The sequence below is a fragment of the Rhodamnia argentea genome, chromosome 9, assembly GCF_020921035.1.
Source record: "Rhodamnia argentea isolate NSW1041297 chromosome 9, ASM2092103v1, whole genome shotgun sequence".
Taxonomy (NCBI): domain Eukaryota; kingdom Viridiplantae; phylum Streptophyta; class Magnoliopsida; order Myrtales; family Myrtaceae; genus Rhodamnia; species Rhodamnia argentea.
Genome location: NC_063158.1, coordinates 3,647,792 through 3,666,753, shown reverse-complemented (window position 1 = coordinate 3,666,753; position 18,962 = coordinate 3,647,792). Strand labels below are relative to the sequence as shown.

Here is an 18,962-nt window from a genome sequence, read left to right as displayed (position 1 = left end):
AGGCCCTGATGTGTGATCGGCAAATGTAGGACAATGTGTAAAGGTGTGCGTATCATAAGCTATCCGTAAATACACACGTATCTCATCTAATGGTGCAGCCCTTCAATATTGTTTTCACGCCGTAGTTTGGCTTAATAAAAATGTGAAATCGATATTGATTGACCCATGAAATGTTAGCTTAAATGGCAGTTGAGTTTTGTGACATTCAATCCAAATGTAAATACATTTTTTTGGAGCATTTTAGGAGAAAAATTAAACACGCAGGGTCAATGTGGGCAGATGCGCCTTTTAAAGGCCTGGCAACTTCCTCCTCTTTCGTTTCTTAGGAGTCAAATTTCCAAAAAAAAAAAAATCGTGGGTCAATCCGTCCTCAACCGTTCCATTGCTGATTGCCCCTCCATGGTCGCCTTCCCACTGCAAGAATTGCTCCTGGTTTGCGTCGCAACATGAGCTCACACGACCAAATCGGAGCCAGTCACGCGCAGAGACGCACTCCACTCCCCTAGTTGCTCCTTCGCAACTCGCATCAAGCGATCGTGCATTTGACGATTCCCACGAAAACCCGTTTGTTTCAGCACGACCGACGACCGAAAAATTCAGTCTTTTGATTCGAAGCTCCGTCAATGTCCCAGTCGAAGACGATCCCTCATGTTCGCTCGTTTTGCAACAAAAAAAATCTTTCGTCGAAATTCGTTCTTCAGTTTTTATTAAGAAAGTTCTATGGTTCAATTCTTGAGGAGGTATCTGATGAAAAACAGATCACAAAGAGAAAGTGAGGAAATGGGTTAGAAATAGATGGATTGAAAGTGGACTTGAGATCAACAAAGGTCCGAGTTAAGTTACGATACTCTTAAGAAAGCAGTACATGACTAGGAAATAAACTTGGTTACTAGAATTGAAAGTGCAAGAAACTTAAAGTACGACAAAAGTTAAACTGCAGACGAAATTGAGTATTTTTGGATGTGTGTTCATCTGCATTTCCCTTCTTTCTTCTTGATATTTGTATCTCATTTCGTCCTCAGAATCGCTCGACGGTTATCTTTTTGTCTTTAATCTTGGCACCTTCAATAACTACCCCTTTTTGTCCATATTCTTCATTGCTTGATCTTCAATTGCCATAATGACTTTGAATTTGAATTGTTTTGAATAACCTTCCATGATCTGTTCGTGCCCATTACTTTCGTTTTCTGCTTGTAACTTCCCATTGACGTGGCTAACTTCGCCATTCCATGGCCCTCTTTATGCCTGCAATCTTCCATTGTTGACCTTCTACGATTTTCAGAAAGTTTCCGAATTGTGACCACTTACCGAATCTTGGACTTAATGACCTTGCTGCCCACTTACCGAATTTCGAAAAGTCATTCATCACTCGCGACCTAAAAATCAGATTTCTAGGTTAATGGATTATCAAGCTAATTATCTAATTAACTTAACTCAGACTCTCCCAAGTCCATTCCAAATCGCAACTTACGGTTCACTATTTAACACGCAAATGATTTAACTTGGAGTCGCCACTAATCAATTCACGGTAGGCTGATTAGATACATAAATAAAGTACCGGGAGAAATGCTTTATTTTTACGAACCAGAGATTCATTGAGTTCGGGAACTTGGTTACGCTAATATTTCTATTAACGCCCTTTCGGCACCTTTCATTTCTATGAAAATTATCCGAGTCGGCAACTTTTGAGGATTGTGATTTAAAGTTCCAAAGGCGTAATTATTTTTTTATATTTTTTTTATTTAAGTGAATGATGCAATGAATGAATGTAAGTGTATTATGCGAATACAATTAGTCTAATGACATGGTAAGTGACGAATATGACATGAATGCATGACGAAATTTTTTTAAGTTTTTGAATCTTAAAGACATGCAAAACAACATGAATTCTAATCTACATGTTATGCAAAAATAAAAAATAAAAATGACATGAATTTAATCTAAATGACATGTTATATTAGACTAGACTAATCTGCTAATTTAAAATGAACGAGCCTTATTATAAACGACATATGAATGCGACATGGCATCAATGACTTATCAAGTTTATGACATGACGAATAATACGACGTGTAATAAAATAATATGACAAAATGATATGCCGGACTATATGATATGACGGATTTTAATGACATAGCAAAACTATATGGTTAATCAATGCGGTAGGAAAATGACATAACGGTCATTCGACTAGGTCTATATGAAATGCATATGTGAAATAAAATATTCAGCCTACATGAATGGAATGTTCTAAACTATATGCAATCTACATGAATGAGATATTTTTGGTATTTTGAATGGATTTTTTTTTTTTACATAACAAACCAAATCACTAAACAGATAATGCATGATCTTTTTTGAAAATATCTTCAGACCGGAATCAGATAAGGAATTGGATCGAGGAATCAAATCCGGTGGTTAAGATTAAATATCTCGATCCCCGTCTCATCGAGACAAATCTCGGGGTCGAGATTAGTTCGAATTTGCACTTTGTTGGCGGGGAATCACCCCTTAATTCGAATTGGTTTTCTAATTTAAAAATATGCCGAAGATATCGAAAAATTCGAATAGGCAACTATCATATATTGCGATATCAACAGATAAAATCTTGCCTAATCGAAATATCATCCAAAAATTCATAACAACAATAAAAAAATCTGAGCAAATTGAAATTGCACCTAATCTGAAATATTTCAGATTTGTTTTGTTTGTCATTTGAACGAGCGGATCGGCACAGCTCGGGATGGACGCATAGATGGAAATTGACGGCTCAGGTGGGATCGGGACAAGAACAGCTCGCGACTTGCAATGGCGGCCGTATGACTGCAGCTAGTTTGGCGATGTTGGCGCGGCTGAGTGGTGTTTGACGACGCTCAAAGGAATGGCGCTACATGGGCATCAGAGGACGCGTGGTGGATGATTCTCTACTCTCTGGACGTATGGACCTTGTGTGTGCCAAGCAAAAGAAAAAATGGAAGGTCTTTTTGTCTCTTTGTGCTTGCAGTAATCCCTCACCCTCTCACTTTTTAGCCATGTATCAGAGAACCTATGGCTTTCCCTCGGATGTCTCTGTGATGGGGACATATGCACCGAGATGAGAAAAAAACAAAAGCCTTCCTTTCTCACTATTGCTCAGAGCATCAATCGTGTGCTAAAAGCTCTCTCTCTCTCTCTCTCTTTGCGTCAGTTCTCTCTTGTGACCTCCTGGACGACCCCCTCTTTTCAACGAAGCCTCTCCCTTTTATAGATTACGTGCATGTGCCCTTTCTAAGCGATGCGAGAATTGAAATCTCCATTCTTTGTTATTTTACCCACTTTTCAAACCACCAAATCAAGCCAGAATCTTCTCTTTCGTTCCCCTCTGCAGATATGGACGCGTGAATATCTTTAACCGTATGTGCTCATCTTCTTCTTCTTTTTTCTCCTTTTTCTCACAACCAAGGAAATCGGCTTCTGTTGATTCAATCCCCCAAGAACCACGCCTATGTGACGAAAAAAATCGAAACAATATATTGTGGAGATTTTCTATCAAAAATTTAGGCCGTTAAGAAAATAATAGACTTTTCCAAATTGTCTTTCTCCGTGCACTCAGTCCAATTCCTTTTACCTCGCCCATCGTCGGTCCAATGCATCCATATGAACCTAGTAGACTATTATTGCAGATGCTCCTAATATCCATATGCAATTTAAATGATTTTTTTTTTAGGGAGCGAGATCTGTCGCTAATTTTCTATGCTCAAAATTTAGGTGTCAACAACTTCTCATTTACTGGTGAGGAAATTGCTCATGCTTACAATCACTTCTATGGCCTGTCGATCACTGGTTTGCGGTTCTTCACAGTCTATGGCCCGTGGGGTCGGACGGACGTGGCTTATTACTTTTTCACTCAACATACATTGCAAAGGAAGCGGATTGAGATCTTTGAAGGGCCTCAGCATAGTTCTGTAGCTAGGGACTTTACTTACATTGATGATGTTGTTGAGGGTTGTTTGGCGACTTTGGATACAGCAGAGAAGAGTACCGGAAGTGGGGGGGACCAAGGAAGGTTCCGTGCAGTTGCGGGTTTTTAATTTGGGGAATACTTCGCCAGTGCTGGTGACGAAACTTGTGAGCATATTGGAGAAGCTTTTAAAGGTGAAGGCCAAGAAGAAGTTGTTGCCAATGCCTAGAAATGGGGATGTGAAGTTTAAACATGCGAATATACGTTTGGCTCGGAGGGAACTTGGCTATAAGCCTACCACGGATTTCGAAACCGGACCGAAGAAGTTTGTGAAGTGGTACCTCGAGTACCATTGGGGTTTGAAGAAGTATTCCTCGTGAAATCTCCCCAGTTTTGCGCTTAATCACGGTTGTCCTTTGTATGGGTTTGGCCAATAGATTGACATTTTTTTGGTGATCTTATAACTGGTGTGAGTTCACATTTTGATTGATATTTTGGCCTTGAGTTTTGCACTGTGATCAATAGCACGTTCTACAATGAGGAGACCTTTGGTGACATTTTGAGACGCTGATGACTGTTTGTGGAGGATTCGGAGCTGTTTCAGTTGAAGTTTAGAAGTGTTGAACCATGATATTGACATCCTTCTTTCTTCTTCTCAGGACACGATAGCAGATAAGAAATTTTACAGTTCATGGATGATCAATTACATCAATTTGGTTTTTATTTGACCCCTTTTATTAATCTCAAGTTATTCCCTCCCAATTGCAATAAGATAGTCAATTTTCTACTTTGTGAACCATGGTTAAGGGAATCTGCATCATGAAGATTGTTTGTGGGGTAGTATGAAGCAATATCGTGATATAAGTCGTATTTGGTTTCATGCTCGACATGGGTGGTGGGAAGCTGTGGAATCTGAGAACAGGAAAGATTGTTCGAAGTGCTTGTGTTGCAACCCTGTGACTGTGCCATTGCTGCTTAGGAACAAAAGGTTGATAGCAGAATTTATATGCACATTTTCTTCTGATAAAGACACGAGACCAGAAGTACTGTCTTTTCGTTTGGTTGTCTTTGATCTTTTTCCATTGTCGCGCAGTGCGCTCTGGAGCTTTGGCATCGAGTTTGAAGATTGTGCTTAGACCTTGGATGGATGTTCAATGCTCCGCCCTTCATTCTTTGGCAGAACTTACTCCATGGGTTCTTAAAATGATGATTTTGATGCTATGCTGAGAATGCGTGATCTTTCCTTCACGTGTTCCCAACGATGTCTCCTATTGTTGATTTCATCGTGATCACTAATCTACCTTGTGTATAGACTTTGTTATGCATGGCGACACTTCAACTCTAGAAATTAATTTCTGGCTAGAAGTCGATTTTTCTAGATAGAAGTAAAAAAAATTTTTACTTATTCAAGTGCCTTCATGAGTAAAAAAATGAAGTTGCGTAACCAAACGGATTATTTCTGCTCGAGAAGTCACGTTGTCAAATGGATTTCTGCTCTAGAAACACTTCTAAAAGGTTTTCTCTTGTTACATCTATCTTAAACAACATTTATATCCTATAAACTTATTTAAATTTGTGTCAAGAGATTTATCTTATCATTGGAAAAGCTGGAAACGATGATTGCCATGTAGTAACCTAATGAGTGATATGACAAACACCTATTTTTACATGAATCGTGTAGCATTTTACCCAAAAATTAATATTTAAAGGGGTTTTGGCGCGGGATAGCTCACGGGACAAAAACAACAACATCAACATCAATTTAGCTTGTCACGTAAAATGGTCGGCAATGCCACATCAATAATTTGAAACGTAATTAGGCGGAAGGATTATATTGAAACTTAGTGAAAAGGTTAATGACTATATCAACAAATTTGAAAATTTTAGAGCTGAATTGATATATAGTATTCCATTTGGCCGATGAGAATGCCAAATATGATAGCATGCTCATTGAGTTGTAACTGGTTGTCCATTGTCATCCACAAACATCATCTAGAATTCCACTATTCATAACATCAACATCCTCCAAAAACTAACTTTACAGACTGAATTGGCAATTACTTCTATTTTTCGTTTAATCAAAATCTTGCACATCGCGCACTTTTCCTTTTATTTTAAGAAAAATTCCAAACTCTAGGACCTTCACAGCAATTAATTACTTGACACTTAGAACATATGAAATATTTTTCATGGGATCCGAATTTTGACGGGAATGCAAAAAGTAATTTATAACTTTAAATGTAATAAACAGACATACTTTAGCAATCCTTCAAAGAGGGGTCGAGCATAATAAAAAGAAGGACGAAATTTGTCCTCTAGATAAAAGCCGGTTAAAAATTACAAGGCATCAGTCACTTCATTAAGATGCGCCATCGACGTAATTAGCATCAAATGCGGGGGAATTATGGATCAGAACGAATCCAAGTGATTTGAATCCACTAGTCTTTGCAACGTCTTCGTCCTTCGCAAACTCAGGTAATTGAGTTGAATGCATCTTTAATTTTAAGAAAAATGACATCAATAGTCTCTCAACTTTGACTTAATATACAATGTGATCCGTGAGTTTTTAATTTATTCCATGTGATCCATGATCTGCATCATAATGTACAATATGATTTCTGAACTTTTACTTTATTCAATGTGATTCATAAACTTTTGGTACATGTTCAATTTAGTCGCTTAACTACATAAAAATGTTTAATATAGTTAATTTAAATTTAAGGATAATATTGAACATTTTTATATTGCTCAGAGACTAAATATAAACACCTACCAACTTACCAAAAATATATATATAAACACCTACCAAAAATTCGAAAATCACATCGAACAAATTAAAAGTACATAAATCATATTACAAAATGAACTCAAATTTAGAGACCGCATTGAATAAATTAAAAGTGCAATAACTACATTGCACATTGGGCAAAAGTTCAAAGGCTATTTATGTCATTATCCCTTGATTTTATAGTCTCAAGGCAAAGGCCAGACGATCTAATCAATCAAGAAGCAGAATTGCTGCATACGACACAAGTATAAAGAAACAAAATCCAAATGAAGAGCACATAAAAGCGACCCTACTTATTCGAAGCATGATGACTCTTTCTCGGCGGCATCAGCAGTTTACAATCTCATAACCATTTCTAAACGCAACAATTGAAGGTTAACATTTTGAAGCACAATCGAAGTGGAATCTCCAGCAAAATAATGTTAGCCAAACGATCTCAATGGGTACAATTAAAATCAAGTGTTTGGCCGGACTTGAAAAATGAACCACACAAATTACCAAAATCATGTAAGCCATTACGAATTTACAACACTGATCAAAAGAAGCAGAAACCAATTATGTAGAAAGAAAGCTTCTTGGGGGAAGGGGTTGCATCAGATCTTCAGAATTGTCTCCAGGGCTTCAAAGAAAAGAGGCGCCATCTCGGGACTTGGCGTTTTAATCGCACACTTGACGCCTGGTACTCCAACGACCAGAGTGAGCTCAATCAAGAAAGGGACACCCCGTGGTATCGCAGCGGAGAAGTAGAACACATCCTGGTTCGCATGCTTGCGTTTTGCGATGAAGAATAAGTTTGAGGCAGCCATTCGATCGAGAGTCATTTCAACATTGCTCACCACAGCACCAGGGAAATCCTTCGAGACCTCGTTAGAATCGGGAAGGGACCTCCATGTCTGCATAGCAATAACGTAGCATTGATGTAAGGATGACCAGATTGCAACCGAGACTATAGATACAAGGTTTGCTATTAACAAGTTTGCCTTTTCAAAAACTAGTTGCTAGAAACACAAGACTTTCTTCAGCATGTCCTGAATATATAGTTTCCACAGAAGTTTCAGTACTGACGTCACCATGACTCATCAATTTTCTTGCTATTTTCGCAAGGACACTATATAAAGTATTTTAGAAGAAAAATATGCACCATATCAAGAAGAGTACATACACATTCAGGCAAGCAGACATATAGATAACTGCAAATTTGCATATGCTCGATAGTTGTGGTAAATGGCCAAATACCAAAATTCTCTGCGTTGCTGATGTGATAACATGAAAACCCCAGAAAAGGAATATATATATATATAGAAAATCTACAACAGGACCATGTGACCCCAATGCATGCGAGCAAAAGCAATCCATAATTTTATTTCTCCCCTTGTCGGTAAAATTGACAGGTGAGAGGGACCACAAGAGCCAAAAAAGCCTAACAACTGATGAAGAGAGGGTTCTGCCTTTGGACCTCGAAGCTGAGGATTCAATAATCTCATTGCACTTAAACAAAAAGGATATGGGAAAAGAATTTACCTCGAGGAAACTTGTGCGTTCCATTTTCCCATCTTCAGTAAAAAACGCTATCAATGGAATTTTATCATTAAAGTACCACACTGGCTGTTGGTTATTTTTCACAGCCACCTGCAAAAGCGAGTTTGGAGGACCAGTGGACAGGTTCTGAAATAAAACCATAGGCAGAAGAGTCCCTGCCGATGCTCCTGGTTGCAATTGTGGAACCTGCAAGAGGGTACATTGTTTCGTAATACAAGATGCTCATAAATTGATCCAACAATAACTAACTGTTCAGTACCTGCAAGGGTCCAGCAGCTGCAAGACCAAATGAATTCTTGTTGAACTGAATCATGAATCCATCCAGAGCAACTTGTGAGTTGTTCTCAAACAACAAACTATAAAATATTTGACCATCTCGCCGTGTCAGCTGGGCACTAATTTGCAGACCTTGACCAGTCGAAGCTGGCAACACTACTGGGAGAGGAGGCCTGGAATACACAATGAGAAGATCCATTAAGTATCTTTGGAGAACATGACAGTAAGTCTCAGCATGAAAGTGCCCAGTCACACATAGAATAGAAGGCGTGGTTCATCCTCTAAGCCTAAGAGAGAGTAGCTGCGAAGGTTCGGATCGAAGATCTTCGCGAGACAGTCCATGAATCTCGAGAATCTAGCGTGGGTAGTCATTTACTGATGTTTAAATACTCAAGAATTCAAAAGTCAAAACAGCACTATACAGTTCAAAAGGACAGCAAGTATGAATAATTATACACATATTTGCATATATCCTTGTTCCAATTTGTTTTGCCATCCTGTTGGTAGACATAAAGAGGTGCATTTTCAAAGGCTCACCCTGCAGGTTCAGAAGGCTGGTCAACCGGGACAATGGCACTGTTATCCAGGCCTATCAAGTCACCAAGTAAATCCGGTACTGGAGCTGGGGCTGGGGCAGGATCAGCTTGCCTTGCAGCAGCTGGAACACTGCTTGAACTGGCCTGCGGTGACGTAACCCCATCAGCTACATGGGAAGATGATTCAGCATATCCTGATTCACTTCCATCAGGATAGTCATCGTCCTCTGTTCTCTGGACTGTTGTCTTGACACGGGTAACAAAAGCATCTGGAGGCTTGTGATACACGGAGGACAATGTAGCAATGTTTGCGAGAAGTTCATCAAGCAGAGAAGGATCGAGTTGGTTGGAATCATCAGTGATCACTGGTTTCTCAGCTAACACGACATCTTTAGCTGCCTGAGGAAATCAATTCAGCATATAAATGTGAAAAGTTTTGACGGTATATTAAGAAAGGCGATAGTGCACATATTCCAGGCACAAAGGGGGTGATATGGCTATCAAAGGTCTAACAAACATGAAAGAGAAAAGTAAGATTTATTTGGCGCCGGAAAAGAAAGAGAGGAGCCATTTAACATGGAGACACCATCCTTCTTAAAACCATCAACAACCCAATTGCAGAAAATGCGTATACCAATGTATCATATATAAATTCTAGAAGCAGTAAAACGTACAGCAAAAGCATACCTCAGGGTCAGTCGATAAAAGTCGCCAGTAAATGTACGCACGATCACGTAGATCAGGATTATCCGTCTCTATAGTGGCATTATTCAGAACAACCTGTGAAGCACAAGAAGACGTGCCGTAGAAATGTGAATTTGCTGCTAGATGAACTGCACAGACTATACAGAGCTTCTCGGAAGTAACAGACAGATTAATAGGTATCACCATTTTCAATAGCAAAGAAACAACTCAACCAGCATGAATTAAAATCTCTTTTTTGCATTTTGAGTTGCTATGCAAAGAATATGCCGAACCTCCCACATGTTAAATAAGGAACTTCTGTATGACAAAGCAGACTTGGATAATTCAGTCATAGAATTGTTGGACCCGCCAACTCACTCAAAGCTTAAGTTGCAATATGAAGGCATAAATTGGATAAGTAAATGCTTTGAAAGTTCTTCTCACATAGATTTGGTATAAAATCATGGCAGCTGATAATGGATGGAGAGGTAAATGACGACATTGGAGAGATTCGAACAAGGAAGTTTCCCAATAAGCAATTGTTTGTCCAACAAGCTTAAAAAAAGAGGTTAGGCCCCGTGCCTAACATGGTATCAAAGAATATGTGAGTTCGCATTTCAACACTCGCTATATTTATTTCGTATATCACTCTTTTTGTTCCTTGGTTATATTGTCAATGCAACTACGTCCACAACTTGTATGTCACATAGCAGGTTCAGCTTTCAATAGAGGGGGAGTGCTAAAAAAAGGTTACCGAACAGCAATGACGAGCTCAAAATGCATAAGGAACAACCACAGGCAGCATCTTAAATACTCTATGAAAAATTTGGCAAACAAAACAAACGAACCGACAACAAGCAGACATATCAATACATGTCCATATGAAGGAGGTTAAACCTGGATCATTTGCTGCGGGCCTTCAGTTGGCTTCTTCAAAAATAATTTGACAGTCGCTGTCAATAATTGCAACTGGACTTGTGAAGGCTCTTCAGGAAAACTCTCCAAAAAGCTCTCTAGCAGTTCATCAGCATTGTCAATTCTTTCTGCATATTCACCAATAATCCAAATCATCGACGCCTGCGAAGTGAAAAAAGGAGAGAGGCACAAGGCAGTTAAGTTTGAGCAGAATGAATCGAAGAAGCTTAATATACAATGTCCATGTAATAGGTCAATACACTAAAAGAGTAATGACACATTAAAGAGTACCTTGGCCTCTGGCTCATCGAGTGTGTCTAAGCTCTCGCATAGGGTAGCAATGATGGACTCATAGCTGCAGAACATACAAAAGTTGAAAACTGAATTAAGAGACGAATGGAACTGCTTTCCAGTTCACATACTCCAAAAATTATAGATATTGAGACTAACGTGTTAGGGTATCTTCTGAATATGTCTTTAATAACTATAATAGCTTCTTGAACCACATAATTGACTTTAATCTTAATCAGCTCCAGCAAAACACTGATGCATCGCTCTGCTGCTCTCTCCAACTTGATCGCACAGCGACCAATAGCACGCACTGCCTTTCTAACAAAATCAACATCTACTTCAGTAGCATACTCCTTGAACTCCAGCAGAACCTGCAACATTTAGTTATTAAGAGAGTATAAAATTAACCATTTGGAGTAAACAAGCAAAATCAACAGACGGTCTTCAGTCCCCATGCCTGGTCAATATTTCTGTCCGAAGCAAGCTTTATCATGATTTCTAACTTCTCCATCTTCACATATATCGGGTCATTGTACTTGCAGAAAAACACCTGGCAATGATGAGAGATCAATAAGCATGCATTTCTCACTCATAATGGTCACTTTGAGTTGGCAAGACTAAATGAACCAACCTTAATTTCATGGGCAAGAATAGTAGGCCGTCTTTGGACAATAAGGTTAATATTTCTTAATGCAACATACTGTATCTCTGGTTCTGCAGAGAGTAACGTAACAAGAGGAGGTGCCATCTTTTTGCACAGATTCCGAACCACGTCCGTACTAGTAATCAGTTCCATTTGTTGGAGGATCATCTAAAAGAATAGTAAGGAAAAAGGTTATTAGAAACTAAAGAATATAGCTTAGGTACTGCACCAGGAATGACACAGTGACAACGATGATAACTAGTACAGATACCTTAACAGCTGAAAGTACAACAGCACAATTTGCATGCTGTAATCTCGGAGTGACTCTCTCCACTATATTCTCAGCTTCCCGAGCATCAGCAGCTTTGTACTTGGAGAGGGCATCTAATATGAAAACTTGACCCCATCTAAACAAGTGCGTAGTCAATGTAGGAAAACAGACATAGCGTCATTAACGTGTAGCATGTGAATATATTAGCTAGCTACTCTGAACACGGGTATATGCTTAAACCTGATCAGAAGCCCTGTCACAGGTCCATTACACATTTAGGCGGAAACCAGCTTTTGGTTGCTATAGTTTTCAAAGGCTTCTAATGTGCTCTAATGCAAAATGTAATCCTGTCACTATGCTTTTCAAAGTTTTCAAATTAACAGTGTTGCCATAGCACCCATCACTGATGCACACTTGAAAGCAGAACTTGACAAACCAACATCCTGTTGCCATAGCACCCATCACTGATGCACACTTGAAAGCATAACTTGTACAAACCAACATCCGAAAGAACAGCAGACTTAACCACGTTTACAATTTGCAGTTCCATCCATCATGTTAAACAGAATTTGCAATGGAGACATCACATTGATCCACTGGTGAATGATCAATTGCAAGGACATGCACCAAATAGAAAAATGCTGTATCGTTTCTCTTTCTTTCTCTCTTTTTTTATGACGAGTAATTAAGCCATCTTAGGTAGATAAACCATGCGTAAACCCATATGGACGAAAGACACAAACCAAAGCCTCGATGAGAGGCTCACACATGGCATTGCATGCATTTGGTGGTGTGGAGAGTCTAAAGGTCTTCTTGCGCCTAAAATTCAATTCATTCTGGGGTTTTTTTTATAAAAAAAAAAAAAAATTCAACTCTAACTTTCTATACTAAAAGAACACTAAAAGTATAGAGAAAAATAAACCCCATGGCGTAAGATGGTATTGACATATCAAAATTACTGCCAAAGCAGCAAAAAGCAACAGACAGCTAGCAAGTCCTATGTATGCACTCACAAATATATAAATGTTCGCATTCCAAGCCAAGTTCTTGCAAATCCATTCAAACCTTATTGCTTGACTGTCAGTCTATAAATTTCCACTCATTCCAGTTCTATTACCATCATTACATGCTCATGAAACAAAGGCGACACAAGATGGTCTGCACAATACTCTCACACTCATAATCAGTCATGCGAACTGAGGTGAGAAGACATTCAAGCACAAAACATGGATTCCAAGATTTGATCCCTGCATTTTTCACAATTAGAACGTACTTGTTCTCATAAGAATGATGAATTAACATGTTTTTATAGAGCCCTTTGCCAATGCTAGTGGCAAATTATCGATAAGCCATATGATGGCAAAACCAACAGATAGAACAATCAATTGATACCCTTATTTGATAACCAAAATATTGTAAGGTTGTACTTGTCATCACATTGGAAAAGTGAAAGGGGGGCACATTGGAGAGCTTAAACCACTTGCAGGCGATATCTGCATCTACTCACTTTTTTTTAAGGAGCAGAGGCCCAATGTATCATGAGACCCGATGCTTGTGTATTCGTCCAGCATACATGCGTCTTAATTTTATATCTATTACTATTGGAATGAATATCTCACCACAAATTAGCAAATTTGCCTCCATGAATCGGCTCCCAACGAACATAACTTTCGAAGCTAAGACCGACTCACAATCTAAGCCATTGGATTATGCAGTGACCAACATTAATTTCATAATAAGACGCGCACTTCCAACAGTACACCACTTCATTGGTAAAAGGGCCAGCAGGAAGAGACAAAAAAGAACAAAAAGTTTGCCCCAACATAAATGATATTCAGCATTTGCTTTTCACCTTGAAGTATGAACATGGCAGATAAAAACAAGTAAATCTCCATACTTAAAGTACAAGCTCTCTTTCTAAGGAAGATAGGAAAAAAGCGAGAGATGACATATAAAGAGTCTTTAAATGCAGACTTACTCAGTGCATTCATTTAGAGCTGTAAGAAGCTTCGAGAGTGTGTGACTGGTGATCTCAAAAATGGGTCTACTACTATTCTCTTGAATCTCAGCCAAAGCAGCAACAGCATTCGCCACAACCATTGGATTGTTGTCAGAGATCAGATCCTTTAGGGATTCTAGAAAACCACGGTCTTCCACTAATTCAGCATTAATGTCATAGAGTTTGGCAACACATATTGCCGCTGTTTTACGAACATATGGATCATCATCCTGACAAATAAACCAAACATAAGCAAACGATCAGCAGGTCAGGAAGTAACAATGAGGTGGCAAACCAACCAATGGAAATGTCGGTGTAATTCATAGTCAGAGGTGGCAGATGGCTCAGAAAATAACCCACATAACCGGCTTATACATGCATTCTAGATTTCTCTAGCCAAGATATTAAAGAAAGAACAGTTGAAGTGAAGGCTTCAAATTAACCTTAAGACATCGCTGAAGGGGATCACAGAGATACTCAGTTATTTTATCAACTCGAATGCATCCCATAGTCCGTACAGCCAAAGCACGAATCAAGGGATTCGGGTCCTGCGAATCCTGCACAAATTCGTAGCAAAATTGCTTCAGAAAACAACATAACTTGTCCAATCTGCAAGAATAACTTTATTATGCGCATGCAAATGCTCGCACTTATTGTAGGATAGATTGGAAGACAATTGGAAAACCATTTTCCTGATATTGAACAAAGCTAATAAAATGGTCGTGCCAAAAGATACAGAACAGTAATCATAATGCCTACCTTCACGAATGTATTTACTGCAAGTATTGCCAAGTCAGGCTGACTTTTCGCGTAATTGATCAGATACAGATACACGAGCTTTTTCAACTCCAAGTTTTCTGTTTGCATACAATTTACAACATCAGTGAATAGTGAAGAAACATCCTTTCCCACCGTCATTGCAGCAATTACTTTCTTCACGGCATCTTTTCTCTTATCCTGCATAATGTAGTGAGGAATCACAGATGTCATTATCAAGTAAAAGCAGTATCCAACAAATAGATAATCGCAAGGATTAACATACTGAAACAAATTTCAAAATGTAACCAAGCTTTTGCCTGAATTTTCTGAAACTGCACAACCCATCTAAGATATTGATTAGAAATTAAGCTACAACATATCTACCAGCTCAGCACACTAAGCATGGAAAGTTAGTATGTTTGCATCAACAACATAAATACATACAAAGAAATGATTATCCTTTCTGGGGTATCCATAGTTCAATCCAGTCTCAACATGGTCACGGATTTAACTGCATAAAACTCATTGACATAACCGGTTGCGCCAAAAGGTTCAAAGTTCTCGGCGTGCAATATTGTTATGAAAGCAACTGTCTTGGCCACGAGAAGCTAAACAACAACTAGATACCAAAACTAAAGATACTATCATGCCAACACAGAGAAATGCTGTATCCCATGATCCTCTCGTGCATTAAAGATCAATTCATACAAGTCCGTTACAGAGCAAAAGCATATAGTTTACGGAACAAAAAGAAAATCAAGATTTATCCTAGGCAAATCTAACTATATAGAGCTCCATAACGCTCCAATCAACTACAACCGATACGAGAGTCGAAATCAGATTTCACCGGAGCTCGTGCGGACCCAAATCCTAACTCATTTTCCCGCTATTTCTCCCCAGATCAATCAGAAGGACAGACGCCTGACACAGAAATAACAAAAACTACAACCGCACAGGCCAGGAACAACCTCAAAGCCCGATCGGATCAATAATTCAAAGGAATCGAGCGAGCACTGAGAGTGCAAACCGACAGATCTAGCCCATAATCCTTAATCAAATCAGCAGGACAAGCACCGCGCAAGCGGAGGCAGAGAAACGAATCAGTGAAGATCAGATATCAACGGCGAACAAGAATGCGAGACGAGATTGGGACCTTGTACTGGGAATTCAGCTCCTCCTTGAGCTCGGGGATTTCACCCTTCTTCGTGGTCGAGAAGTACTTGGAGTCGTGCCCGCTCATCTCTCTCTCTCTCTCTGTGGCCGACCTCACCACGAACAACAACAACAACAACAACAAGGAGGAGGAGAAGTGAAAGAAGGCGAGGACGAAGAAGAAGAAGAAGAATCAGAGAAGAGAAGAATGGCAGAATTTCCAACGCATGTAAACTCATACGGAGGCTCCGAAGACTCTAAAGAAATGCGAAAGCCGAACCGGGTATAGGCCGGGTCGTGCTTTTCTGCACGATTTGACCGGCCCGAACATGGACCCAAGTTTGGGCTCGGGGGGCCAAGGGCCCAGTCCACATTAACGTCGTCCTTGAAACAAACGCGCTTTTTGCGGCAGTTGTCAGGATCCGGATCACCTAACATTGAGATTTCCGTGACATGCTTACCATTACTCAAATCAGGTCGTTCAAATGAAAATGGACGGCCTGATTTGAGAGAGGGTTGGGATTCAAAATTTTTCAAACCCCAAAAAAATTCCCTCCCAAATTTTTTCCCTCCCCCTTCAACAAATGACGTGGTCCATTCTTGGCCATCTATTTTTATTTGGATTGCTTGATTTGAGTAATGTTAAACATGTCACGAAAACTCCAATATTAGGCGATCCAAATCCCAGTTGTCATGCTGAAAACTTTTCTGATTTCCTTTCTTATCTCGGAAAATTCGAAAAATTCTTCGCACTTCTCACCCCCAACTTCACTTAGGTATCATCTACTGAAAATTTGTATCCAAACTTCGGGTTGGATATAGACTATACTTATGATTCCGCGTCGCTTATGCATAAGCTTGTTTAGTGGTAGATAAATAAGTCTTACGCAACCTTAAACTAACGTGACGCGCTTAAAGCCGTGCAGATAAATAGCAATTAAAGCTGACAATAATAAATAGTACGTGTTGGCTGCAGAACACGTAGAGCTGCCTTCGGTGGTATTATAGTTAAGGATGGTGAGAGTAATATATGTGGTGCTTAAAGATGAGTTTAGCTCGACGTTGAACTAGCATGACTATGTAGAATTGCACAAGCATGGGGAGTCAAGTGAGGTTGCCTCAAGTCTTCAAGATATACACTAGGTTATATTTCATCATTTGAATTGTAATTTACTTATGGAATTATCATTATTTTTTTTTCATAGCTATATATGTCGCCCCAGAATATCACGCTCTACATGTGCCATCTCTATTTATATCTTTTCTTTATTAATTATTAGCATGCGAAAGCGTAATAAAATTTTTCATATCATCCCCGACGCATATCGCATGAGTTAATAAAATATATTTGCATCTTTTAAAGTACCACTAATTTACCAAACGTACATTACACTTATTTATATTTTACAAACATAATCAACACATCATACAAAACAAAAATTACATGGACCTGGAAAAAGGGTTAGGGTCGCCTATCCCCTCTATTTCACTCCTTCATCGCCAAAAATATGCTTGTACAAACGTCGGTATATCACCTAAGGTTCGACAACTTCACCCATCGATGGGCCATGATCATCGAAACCTGGAGGACCATCAAAACCCCTAAGCGGTCCTACTAACTCGCCCTCAACGTTAATATACCAAGCAACATAGAGATGAGGAACCCATTCCTCAAGTCTAATGTCTATACATGCATAAGAGGTAAATTTAGTATACACTATAGCTTGCTCGGGAACAAAAACATCTTCGGAGATATATTCTACATACACCGCGGCTCCAAATAGTGGTGGTCGATGATTCATCCTACATATTTGAAAAAGAGAAATACTTTCATGACAGTCCGACAATACAGTCAATTATTTCTGACCGTAGATCTACACATCATCACCGCGCGTTTTGCATAAAGCACTCATTAATTGAAAAATCATGAGTTCAGAAATAATGATAGTCTTGTCGGACTATCATCGTAACAACTCCCTTTGAAAAATAAAGGAATGAGCCGAGCTTAGTAAACGAAATCTCTAAATCTAAGATAGGTGATCCTCTTACCGCTCAACCAGACATTCCTAACCACAAGCATTCGAAGTAAAACATAAGTGCATGAGCATACACATGATTATCTTTCATAAATGTTGCATAATGTTGTATATATGATGCAAGCAAATGTCATGTCAGTTTACAATGCACTAGTATCACCTAGTGTCTTATTCACGCAAATAAATGTATGTAAGTGAGCATGCATCTTATTCATTACTTCATCTTTCATCCCAAATACTCCCGAGGCATCCCGACACATAGGGCATATCCACTTCGAGGCATCGCAACTCCACAGCAGCTTGCAACATCGGCCCATGGGGCATCCCGACAGACGGAGCATTGCAACTCCACGATATCGTTGCCACTATCACGTGGACGACGGAGCATTTTCATGTTCTTTTACATAATTATCATGCAAGGATGTTACTCATGAAAACGTTCTAAATCAATATTACAACATCATCTAGGCATAAGCATTTTCTTGCATCGCTTCGGCAACTCAGAAAATGAGCACAATAAACTTGTAACCAACTGCATGCAATCAGTAACTTTTTTCTCTTTCTTTTCTTTTATATTTAAAATATTACATTTTATTATTACATTAATAAAATAATTAATATAATATTATAATATCATGGTGGTTGACTTGCCATAGTCTGTCAACATTTGTAGCAATCGGTAACATGCATCCGCGAAATCTATAACTTTAGTATTATTGTTATATATATATTCTAGTATAATAATCGATAAATTCTAAATTTGGTCATTATCGTTCACCATCGGCCAGAAATGTTGACCGTGGATCACAAAAATCAGTAAGTTCTTCTTTCTTTCTTTTTTTTGGCCAAGATAAGATTTTCAATAGAAGTTCTGAAATATTTTCAAAACTAAAGCCCTTTCGACTTTCCTAAAAGCATCATTAGGACTTTTCTCTAGATCTCTTGCTACAGCGCATCTCAGATTAAATCCACTCTTACAGGGAATTTTAGGTTAGATACTGTCCTCATGGATCATTCTAGTTCGGATCATGTCATCATAGGTTATATTATGGTTAGGTCCACCATACTGGTCATCTCATCATCAAATCACCCCAGAGCTTTCTTCCAACGAAACTTTAGGTTTTCATCAACAC

General features: G+C 39.0%; 2 protein-coding genes across 2 annotated transcripts; one reads left to right on the top strand and one right to left on the bottom strand.

Moving 5' to 3' along the window:
* Positions 1-2,891: 2,891 nt before the first annotated feature.
* LOC115737051 (UDP-glucuronate 4-epimerase 4) lies at positions 2,892-5,225 on the top strand. The gene is given in 4 exon segments (XM_048285461.1): positions 2,892-2,937; positions 3,748-4,028; positions 4,030-4,877; positions 4,920-5,225. Coding segments are annotated over 3 exon segments (618 nt in total). The 3' UTR covers positions 4,321-4,877; positions 4,920-5,225.
* Positions 5,226-7,096: 1,871 nt separating this feature from the next.
* LOC115736944 (beta-adaptin-like protein C) lies at positions 7,097-16,035 on the bottom strand. Its single transcript, XM_030668857.2, has 15 exons — positions 15,795-16,035; positions 14,642-14,839; positions 14,326-14,439; positions 13,862-14,112; positions 11,884-12,019; positions 11,601-11,780; positions 11,427-11,519; positions 11,129-11,340; positions 10,970-11,033; positions 10,661-10,840; positions 9,767-9,859; positions 9,081-9,478; positions 8,527-8,716; positions 8,250-8,453; positions 7,097-7,621 (listed from the first exon to the last, which is right to left on the bottom strand). Exons 1-15 carry the CDS (start codon positions 15,879-15,881, stop codon positions 7,322-7,324), a joined length of 2,700 nt encoding a protein of 899 aa, XP_030524717.1. The 5' UTR covers positions 15,882-16,035; the 3' UTR covers positions 7,097-7,321.
* Between the last annotated feature and the right edge of the window lie 2,927 nt (positions 16,036-18,962).